We start from the raw sequence: 11,121 nt of genomic DNA on the forward strand, positions 1-11,121 counted from the left end.
TCCCTCTCTGGGGGAAAACCTGAACCATTTCACCATGCTAGAGCGAGCAAGCTGAGCTAAGCCTTTTCCTGTTACGTCTCCCCTTTCCCCTTTTCCCTGGATATGTACAGTGTGTGTGGGTGTGTGTGTGAGTGTGTGTGTGTGTGGGTGTACAGGTCATTTTGCGCTCGCTGAAGTTACAAATGTTTTTACAAACACAAACGCACACAGCAGAACCCCCTTCGAAAGGCCTCCTAATGGGCCAGTAGAGATAGCAGAGAAAAATGTCCCCCGCTGCAAGCCTGAGGTCTCTTTTTCCACTCACACTCCAGCTCACTCCTCCTCCTTTCGCCATGTGACTCGTACAGTAATAAGAAAAGATAGAATAGATCCCGACTGGATTCAGTTTAGTTATTGCGAGGATGGGGACGGTAATTCTATTACACTTTTTTTTTTCCTCTTCGATGGATTATTTACGCCCAATCGTTCAACATACAGATGAGATCAGTTTGATTTCTCCTTTATCTTGCTCGCCCCTTTAAATGGGGCGCTTCGCTAGGCCTCTTCAGTACTAGCCCTCAAATTAAAAAGCTGCCAGACTCGCATGTTGCTATTGTGCAGGAAATGGGTCAGCAATCCATTAAGATGCCATTAGATAATCTAATTTAGGGAGCTAATCCTTAAACGAAGCACGCTGTATGGCCAGGCTGTGCTCGCGGGGAGTAGAATTAGTGAGGTTTGGGAGCCGGACAGGGCAGGGGGAGGCCATCTTGAAGGTTACCTAAGGAAACGCGGCGATGGAGGTCAGGTCTTTTAGCCGTGCTCAGAGCTGCTTGTGTGGAGACAAAATCTAGAGGAGCTGCACTGATGCAGGTTAAGATTGCAACAACAACAAATAGCTTCAAATAAAATGTTTGTCTTTATGTTATGTCTTTTTAATTATTTAAAAGCTACAGGGGACAAAATACCTGAACATCTAACTTCCTGTGAATGGGGCCCTTAGTTCCTGCACAAGTTCAGTCATACTAATGAGGCAACTGATCCCCACACACACACACACACACACACACACACACACACACACACACACACACACACACCCCCTAATGCATGCACAGACACTGATGCAGAGAGTTATTCTGTACTGTAAAACAAAAAACCTGCTTATAGGATGCAGGTGCGGACAGGCAGCCAGTTTAAAACTGATCTGTGCAAAAAAAAAAGTGCATTTTTGTAGCTGTTTGACCCCCCGCACACACCTACTCAACAATGTAAGTCATTACCTGAGAGGCGTTTCATAAGAAAAGCGAAACATTGCGAGATAAAAGAAGGGAAGGAAGGAAGAAAGAAAAGGAGAGCGCTGCAGTCCTTGGCCGCTCTGTGCGCTCTTTGTTCAGAAAGGTAGGAAAAACTTAATCCCCCGTTTCCTGTCCGATGATTTTTGGCAGAGTGAAAGAGAGAAGGAGGGAGGGAAGAGGATAGAACGAGGACGGGCTGGACGGTAAAAAAAAACTGCTAGAGAGGATTAGCCTTGAAGTCTTTTTTTAACACTTTGCGCACTGAAACGCAACCTAAAACTTGAGTGATGTTTGCTTTTGTTTTGAATGCGTCTCCTCGGCTCTTGTGTTTTCTGTCTTTCACTCTTTATTAGCGAGTCGGGCCTCTCGGGCCGTGAGGTGAATTGAATTTGCACTTCCATTGTTTTAAGTAAAAGAGCGGTGACTAGTGATTTGTAAAAAATGCAGACTGGTTGATGAGTTGCTTTTATGAGCCCAGACAGTGTTGTTCTAATACTGAAGTTTCACAAAGAGTCGAGTCTCTGCACAGGAGCATCATCAGACTCGAGGCTTGTCTTGTGTTTTGTTTCATGTGAAGAAAACCCCCAAAAAACAAAACCTCCTTGTCCTCTTTTCCCATCTAAGCCTGCTTTCCTTTTTTCTGCATTTTCCCTTCACTCCTGCGTTCCTCACTTTTATCTGTTTCCTGCTCTTTTTTCCATCCATCACGTTTCAGCTGCTGCAACAGCGTGCTGATGCTTCGTATGCGTGCATCGGTTATTGGTGAAAAGTGTAACACAGGTATTTTCATACTTAGCGGGAGTGATACGAGAGGTGGGAGGGGGTTAGATGAGTGCACACTGGGGCCCTGCGGGGAAGAAAAGAGCAAGGGGGGGCTAATTATCTGACATCTACGTTGCGCAGCACCCCTCGGGAACAACATGCTGTTTGTTCCCGCTCGCGTTTTCAGTTAGCACCGTTGCTCCCCAGGAACAATCACTGTGTTGTTTTGCCATTAGCGTGAGATGAATAGGGATGGAACAGCTTTGTGTAGGGACCCCCACACTTTTTACCCACAACCACTCCTCCTTCACCGCCGCTACCAATCGCGCTCCTCCTCCCCCCCATCGCGCTTTTCTCCACCGCCGTTAATGCACAGAAGAGCGGCTGCGTCACGGCCCTCTCACACGATGTCCTTCACTGGGAATCAAGTGGGATCCCCTCAGCTTAGTTTAACGAGCTTTTTTTTTGTTTATCTGCGTTTGAACAAACCAACAGCGAGACCACGAACCTCAATGACAGCAGAGCTGGTCATTAGCGAAGCAGCGTTCAGGATAACTGGGTGAAAGAATCTGATTTTGACTGCAAACGGCACAGGAGTAATCTCTTTGTCTCTCTCTCTGTCTCTCTGTCTCCACAGTCCTGGTACCTGGGCGAGCTTAGTTCCATTCCAAGTGTCGAACGGGACTCCGATTCTGCCAACAAATGTCCACCAGAACTACAGCATAAACATCATTGGTGAGCCCCTGGTCCCCGCCGAGACAGGGAACTGATCACACAGAGGCCGGATGACCCCCAGGGTGGATAGATGGGTGGTAGTGCGGAGCTAGCACTACAGGTGTCCACAGCCATGGATGAAACCAGCAAAGCAGCAAGCGCTGCATAACCCTCTCTACTATCCCCCCCCAACCCTCATCCCAGCCCCTCCTTGTTCCCTCCCCACTCCCGTCCCTCCCGATGATGGACACTGGCCCTGAAGTGAAGATGAGGGTTCGTTCAGAGGAAAGAAGAAGAAAAAAAAACAAAAAACCAAGAAGCTTCAGGTCTGCTGTCTCCTCACCCCGGCCCACACACACACACACAAACACACACACCTACCACCCACCAGTCAGTTGTTGTGTGTTGCAGAACTTTGCAATCCATTCAGATACTGTGATGTATAGATGCCTTAATGTTTTATTGCATGACACTCTAGTCTCTTAGCGGCGATTCCTATTATTTTTCCATGTTGGAGGAAGATGTAAAATCTAGATTTACAAACACACCCACACACACACGCATAAGTGAGGGGGTCTGCATATTTGACAACCTCTGCCTGGTGGATGGCTCAGAGACTCTAAGCTCTCCAACTGAGACCTCTTGAGAAGAGGCTTTCCCGCATCAAACGATTCACTGTGTGCACCATAGGAACAAAAACTTGTGAATTCAGAGTGTTTCTTCTTCCATTTGATTTCAGTTTACTGTGATACGACTCTTTGTTCAGAAAAATGTGTTGACTTTGTTTATTCTTTACTGCTACTTACTTCATGAATTAATGTAAACACTTAGGCCCCTTTCAGACATGGCTTCACGGGTTTGTCAAAGCGATTAAGACACCGGTAACTCTTACGTGAACGCTCCTCACGGCAGCGCCGCAGACAGCCTCGGTATGTGCAAAAGGCTTGCTGCATTTGTGGCCGCAAGATGTGCCCGGCGATATTTAATTCTCCTCGCCGCCACAGACCCTGTTCACAGGAGACATTTCCACATGACAGGATGATGGCTCAGTTTTCATTAAGTGTCCCAGTAAGTCATGGCAAGCTGGTCAGTGAGCAAGCAAACGCAACAGCAGGACTTCCCCGACCTTTTTACTTGGTCTGAGCCAGCAGCATCTCTGAGATGGGCACAGGATGTTCTTCAGTGGCAACGCTGGACGCCAAAAGCAAACCCTCCTGGCTGAAAGGGCAACAAAGTCTGCACAAGTTAGGATGGGTGCTGGTGGGGTAAACTGCCATCATCTGGAGCGTCATCCAACATCCAGACAGATAGCAGTTCCTGTCCTGTGGGACACGTTTTGGCTAAAAACCGCACCAGTTCACAGCTTTCCAATTGAAAAGTGATGGTTAAGAGGTTACCTAGAGCGTTAAGTGGTGACACCAGTGGGTCGTCACAGAACATCTGCATGTTGCACCCTTTCCTGCTTTGATATGTTAAAATATCTGCTGTGAAAACAGTGAAAACGCCCTCTTCTGTACGGTAAACTTGTGCATGCCTGTCCGTCAGTACGACTGAGACCTGCGCCGTGTCGAAAGCTGCCCGTAAATGTTAAGATGCTGTCAGATTAATGGAGAGCAGTGCATGTCTGAAAGGGGCTTTATGGGTAAAGGTTGAGAACTCTAAATGCAGTTTTCAAAACAACACTAAATGCTAGGCTTGAGATTGGACCCCTCACGAAAGAATTAGCATCTCCTTTAAAAAAAGGAATATAAAAAAAAAAAAAATGCGACAGAGGCAAGTGCAATTGAATTTTTGAAGGGAAGCTATCAGTCTGTCAGCCCTAAGACTCTAAAGGAAGGGGGATAAATATGAAATGTTTTATGGGTAAAATGTTTGAGAAACATCTGAATTTGATTTCAGTCACGATATCCGTCTCCTCGCGTGGAAAAAAGTAAAAAAAAATTAAGTAAAAACATTAAGTAGGAAAGGCAGTTGAAGGCGAGCATTAAAGCTACCTGTGCAGCGCTGAGCAAAACCAGCACTTATTTTGAGCCCTTCCCATCATTATGGGGAGATTTTTTTTTTAATTTATTTCAGAAAAATCGTAAGTAACGAAAACGAGATGCACATAGTGCGCATAAATGTTCACGATGAGATCAAGAGCATACGCATTTGGCCAACAGCTTCTAAAGCTTATGTTTACGAAAATAAGAAGTGTTAATTCATGGGAAAATTTGTATTATTCATGCAAATGTAGCGTGGGCTTATGGGTAAAGCTACAGTTTGTGCAAGGTTAACTCTAAAGTGGAAGAGGTTGAAAGCTGAAATTCCGAATCCAGGTGGTGGCAAATCCCCGAAATCAAGAATTGCGCGTGGCGTGTTCACGGCCATTGCCTCTCCAGTCCAGACATATTTATATACAAGGAAAAAAAAAATCTCTCCAGTACTCTTAATTTGCACGATGACATATAGTCCACATTACGTGCCTTGCCTTTGAATATAGAGACATCACTACACTTGTTTTTTGCTGCATTTATCATTATAGAAAAAAAAAATTAACATTTTTATGATAAGAATTGTTTTGTACTCTGAATGAAATTGTTGATTTTTAACTTCATGTACTACTCTATGTCACAGTTACATTGCATATCAAGGCTGTGTATAGTTGCCGTTTTAAAGTTTGTAATCAACCAGCATTTTTTTTGTTTGTTTGTTTGTTTGTTTGTTTTCAGTATTTTGGTGGTTTTTCTAATAACCTGTCATCTTTTGTTTTCCTTTTTTTTTTTTTTTTTTCTCAATGCTCATTTTGTTCATCTTCCAGTTACTATTGCGGAGGGTGGAATTCAGAATTATGAAAATTATGCAATACCAAGTTTTGCCTATGTAGGTAGTGCTTATAGATGCGTCAATTATTAGAGGCTAGTTTGGAGATAGATAATATTGTAATGCATTTATTTTGTTGATATCGTTGTTTGTCGTTGTTGTTGTTGATGATGTTGTTGTTGTTGTTGTTGTTGTGGGTGTTTTTTTCTTTTCCTTTTTTATCGACCAAAGTGGGGACTGCTTTCTATGCAGTGTGAGACAAGGTCTTTTTTTTCTCCTTTTTTTCTTTCTTTAGCTTGTAGGCCTACCGAATGACGGTGAGACAAGTTCCCGTGTATTATGAATTTGGGAGGTTTGGGAGGAGGGGTGGTATTTTTCTAGAAATACTTATCTTAAAATGATGCACCCTTGGGCTTGCTGCGGCTGCAAAGTCACTGATTGGTCTACTGTGACTCTTACTTTCAACTTTCCACCTGGGGTGCTAGCGTGTGACCTTGAAGGAGCTCTTCTTTCTTCTTCTTCCACTGGAGAGACAGCTTGACTTGAGCGCGACAATCATTTGAAGAAATCATTTTTGCGTAGAATCCCGTTCTGTCTCAGCTCCCCGAGAGCCGCAGCCGATAGCGTCGCGCGCGTTTTTCCAAATCTTTACGCCGTGCTATTCTAGATGTCGCCTAATGCAATTCCCAAGTAGATGCCTTAAACACATCAGTGAAGTGGCCTGTGACTGCGCAACAATCACACACCGACTAATGCTAGTGAGACCTGTTGAAATCAGTTCCAGACAGGCTCAAGCAAGCCTTTAGAAAGTATTTTATAAGTAGTAGATTTGTATAAATGTATATACGATATGCACATATGTCAATTCCTGAGACGCTTCCCTAGCAGAAGCCCCGTAGAGTATGTTAAAGGAAATATTGGACTGCAGGAGTGTGGTGTCTTCTAACTTCCTGTCCAAATGCCCCCAGTAGAAGCTTAAATAGAATCCACTAGGAGAAAAAAATCTAGCACTTAAATAGCACATAGGCAATCATCTCCCCCACCCCCCCATCCTCGTCCTACAGTGTTCAGAAGTCAAACTAAACCTCTCAGGCGTATTACAGGGCATTATTTATATCAATCGATACCTTGCCATTTTTATTGTAAAAAAAATTTCTCGCAGAAAGCTGCAGCGCAGCCAGTGCTGCTATGACACCTTTTGCACTCTTTCCCTGCAATCGTGAAAGAAACGTTTTCCTTCGGAGAGTTCCCCCGAGAGCTCTCCGGCGCCAGCAGAGGGCTAAGGAGCAGAAATCGTTGTTAAAAAGTAATCCTCAAGTCAAGCTCAATCTCTCCGTCTTCACCCAGATTTCTCACGCAGAAAGAAAATGTTTGGAAAAAAACAAAACGAAAAAAGTCACCCCGTTGTAAGTGCACTGTTTGTTTGTTTTTTCTTGGTTGCTTTTTTTTTCTTTTAAAAGGAAAAAAACTATAAGTGCTTTGCAGCCTTTGGCCATTGGAGACCCCACTGAAGTGCATTGTCCCCAAGTGTGTGTGTGTGTGTGTGTGTGTTTGTGTGCGCAACTTAAAAGTGTGTCAGGGTCACTGTGCTGTTGTGCTGGTGTCTGTTTGAAGAGGAGACTGTACATAATGGTAAATATCCTGACTGCGTCGATAGCTGCGGTCTGCGAGGCTGAACTCTGCTTTGGCAGCTTGAGCGTGCATGCAAGTGCGTGCAAGTGCGTACGCGGTTAAATTTCCGAGCTGGATGTATGATCGAGTGCCTCCGACACTACACAGCGATAGAAGATGAGGGTCTTTCTGTCGAGGAAAAGAAAAAGCCTGCCGTAGGACAGGAGTTTGTACACTGTAAACTTTCGGGGGAGTTCTTCTTTGAAGCCCACATTTGTAAATGTTCATTTCTGGGGAAAATGAGTCAATTCCATTTTAGGAAAAAAAGAAAAAACAAACAAAAAAATGTTTTTTTAAATTTGGATTTGTTTGTTTCAGAGACTGGATTTGAGTTAGAACTCTCCAGGTTTCTCTGATTAGTGTTTTCATCAGGTGTTCCTTTATGTAAAGATAAAAGAGGGGGGGTCGGGGAGGGAGTGTGTATTCTGTACTGATCCATAAATATTAAGAAACAACAACATTGAAGGCTTTTTTTATTCTTATTAATATTATTTCTGAACTTGGTTAGTGCTTAGATATTTCCACTTGGGAAAGACTTCATGAATATTTGAATTGTTGTTCTTTCAGTAGTGTGGCCATAGAGCGTGTGATGTGATTTATCTCGAGGGTTGGTTTTTTTTTTCTCTTTTCTTTGGAAATGGGTGTGAATTCTTGTCCAACAAGATTGTGGTGTGAGTGTGTTTCTTGTAGCAGCTGGGAAGTAAACCTGTAAGGCAAAGGCCCCAGTTTGCACCTGACCTTAAGTGAGAAGCAGGGTAAAATCTGCAGTGACAAACGTCCTTGATGAATCTGTCGGATTTTATTTTTTTCCTTTTTCTTCTTGTTCTTAAAAAAAAAGAATCACAATTGTCGCAACGTGATTGGTGCTGCATCTCACCGTATATCTGGCAAGTTTGGAGCCGTGCGCGTCGTTCGCATGCAGGCGATGTTGTTTTAAGAATTTCCTAAAAGAAAGCATCCACTCATTTTGCACTTTTGTCATTTCACACGTTGTCAAAACCTGATGTACTATAGGAAACCCTCCATTCACACTACAAACAAATACTACATGCTTTTCAGGTGCTTCAGATTAGGGTACTGTACCTTCCAGCTGAGCTAGTGTTTTCGGGTTTAAAAAATCAGTGTTCAACCCATCAGCAGCTTCAAGAGCCCCCATTCAGAGCAAATACTGAGACTGGAAAGTATTATTACACTGATCGCTGCGATCGCAGAGAAACAGGACGACTTTATGCAAGGAGGACCTGTGGCACTCATGCAATATGTGAGATTGTTCCTTTTTAACTGAATGTCACACATTCTGTAGGGACTGAGAGGCTTGTACACATGCAGACTTAAGAGAAAACTTCATTTTCATCCTACATGAGCAATATACATCTTCCATACTTTGGCTAGCTGCTAGTCACTTGGCATCAGGTTGTTATGAAACATGAAAAACCAGCATTTTTACAGGATGTAACATTCACCAAAAGGAGACTAAAAGATAGCAATGCAGTGCCTGTTCAAGCTGTCCAAGTGTCTGTTGTATACAATATGTAGAATGTGATAGACTTAACTTTCCTACATGGCGAGAAGAAAACGGCGTCACACCGAGCAGAATGTGGCAAACGCATCTGAAAATATGCTTTTTTTTTTTGTGATTTATTCATTTTCGAATTACGTCAGCACACGATGCCCACGTCGGATTTGTTAAAAAAATAATAATAATAGGAAATTCTTTTTTCTTTTTCATTTTTTTTTTTCAGGGAGGGAGGGGGAGTTGGGCGGGAGGGTCAGTGCTACATGAAGCGCAATGATGGAATTTCTTTAGTCACCATTTTTCTCTGCAGGGCTGATTTCTTTTTGGGTCTTGTGGCACTTTTACTTCCCGCTGCGCACACATTTCTATTTTAGGAATCACGGTGGAATCTATATATATATAAATATATAAAAAGAACAACAACAACAACACCAACAAAACAATATGTAAACAGTCTCCAGTAGTGATCGTAGTTACACTGCAAGTGTGTGCAAAGGTCTATGTATGTATCTGAATGTACGTTTTAGAGGACTTTTGGAAAACCTTTTTTTTTGGTTTTGTTTTTTTTGTTCTTTTCATCTTTTCATTTACAGTTTAGGAGCCACAGGTGTCCATTGTGAACTGTATAGCAAAGGCCTTGATATCCCTTCTTTTATTGATTTTTATCAACGCCACCCAATAGGCGATGCCTTCAAGCTAGTTACATTTGGTGCAGGGGCTAAAATTGCCACAAGATTAAAATCAGTGTAAATAAGGCTCAACTTTTTGTGATTGTTACTGTTATATCCAGCCTATACTGCTAGCAGCTGTTTTTACTGCAGTCAATTACTGGAAGTGGATATATTTCCTATGCAAAACTGTTTAAACAATAAAATGAGCTATGCTACAAAAATGACTTCATTACTGTGGCTCTTTCTTGTGTTTATTTATTGCATTTGGTCTTTGCTGATTGTGAATGATTGCAATTTGGCACATAAAAGTCCCAGTTCGATATCTGGTGACATTAACTGATGAACAAGTAAAGTGACACAGCTGATGTCTGTATTGAAGACAGCTGGCCGCAAAGCCACCTTAAATTTAAAGGTGGCTTTGCATGTCACACAGTTCAAGCCAATGGTTTCTTTATTCACATTTAGACCTGCGTGCTCGAGAGGAAACTGAGTTTTTGCCTTACAGCTATTCTTTGTATATATGCTCACCTTGTTATCTGAAACTTTGGCCATGTTTAATAAGAGCATCTACTCTCACTGCCCTTTTTATTAGGAATACCTGTTCAACTCCTCATTAAGACAAATATCTCATCAGCCAATCAAATGGCAGCAACTCAATGCATTTAAGAACATGGTCAAGAAGAGCTTTTGAAGGTCAAACCAAGCATCAGAATGGGGAAGAAAAGATCATTTAGATGAGCTGCTTTTAGTATTTCAGAAACTGCTGATCTGCTGGGATTTTCCCACATTTTTCCCACTCTAGGGTTTGGAAATAATGGTCCAAAAACAGAAAATACCCAGTGGTAGGGTAAAAACATGCCTTATTGATGCTTGAGGAGACTGGTCAGACTACTGCAAGCTCATAGGAAGACAGCAGTAAGTCGATTGTTACAACTTAGGTTGCAACTATTAGGTTAGGCACCTTTAAGATGTGGTCAAATGGGAGATTCTCATCATGGATATCGAGCCAATAAATCTGCAGCAACGGTGGGATTCTGTACACCTACACTTCATGTAGGCACACCTAATGAAGTGAGTGTATGAGTGAAGCTAGGTAAAAGAAGACAATTAACATTATGAGTTCTTTACCTAATTAAGACAGGGCTACACAATGTGAGTGTGTAAAAAGATTTCAGAATACCCACACACATGTGCATCGGTGAGGTGTTTTTGGAACAATACATCAATAGAAGTATTTGCAAAATGCCATCAGCTCAGTGAGGGCACTGACCATTTCATTATGGATAATGTTTGTCATTTAGTGTTCAATCACAAGCATCCATAAACTGCTATTCAAATATAATATAGATATGGGAGAAGGAATCGTGTTTACCTGGAACAGACATTTAAAAAAATGATTGCTCCTTTAAAGTGAACTCACTGAGAAAAAAATCTTGGAAATAATAAAAGAGCTTCACTGAACCCATACTAATGCTAGTGTGAGTTTTTGCTGTGTCTGTACCCCTTTGGTAAACACACACGTCATCACCTAAAGCTTCTCTCTCCTACAATCCAGAGTCTAATCTACAACTACCATAAAAGAAGACAATACACTATCAGTAGGTATGATGGGGGGGTCACTTGGATCTTATAGACCTTAACATCACGTAGGTAATGTGAATGTGTCGAAGGGTCCACAGTATGCATTCAATAAAAATTCATTGCATCA

General features: G+C 42.4%; 1 protein-coding gene across 8 annotated transcripts in view; it reads left to right on the forward strand.

Annotated features, from left to right (window-relative positions):
* LOC102306412 (nuclear factor 1 B-type) overlaps positions 1-9,637 on the forward strand; it is a 64,648-nt gene extending 55,011 nt beyond the window's left edge. For all 8 annotated transcript variants that reach the window (XM_005927708.3, XM_042223120.1, XM_042223121.1 and 5 more), the window contains one exon: positions 2,677-9,637. In XM_005927708.3, coding sequence (XP_005927770.1) covers positions 2,677-2,809 — 133 coding nt within the window. In that variant the 3' untranslated portion in view covers positions 2,810-9,637. The remainder of the gene's footprint in view (positions 1-2,676) is intronic.
* Positions 9,638-11,121: the final 1,484 nt, after the last annotated feature.

This window comes from Haplochromis burtoni, unplaced genomic scaffold (assembly GCF_018398535.1).
Source record: "Haplochromis burtoni strain Fernald_Lab_line unplaced genomic scaffold, NCSU_Asbu1 Contig_102, whole genome shotgun sequence".
Taxonomy (NCBI): Eukaryota; Metazoa; Chordata; class Actinopteri; order Cichliformes; family Cichlidae; genus Haplochromis; species Haplochromis burtoni.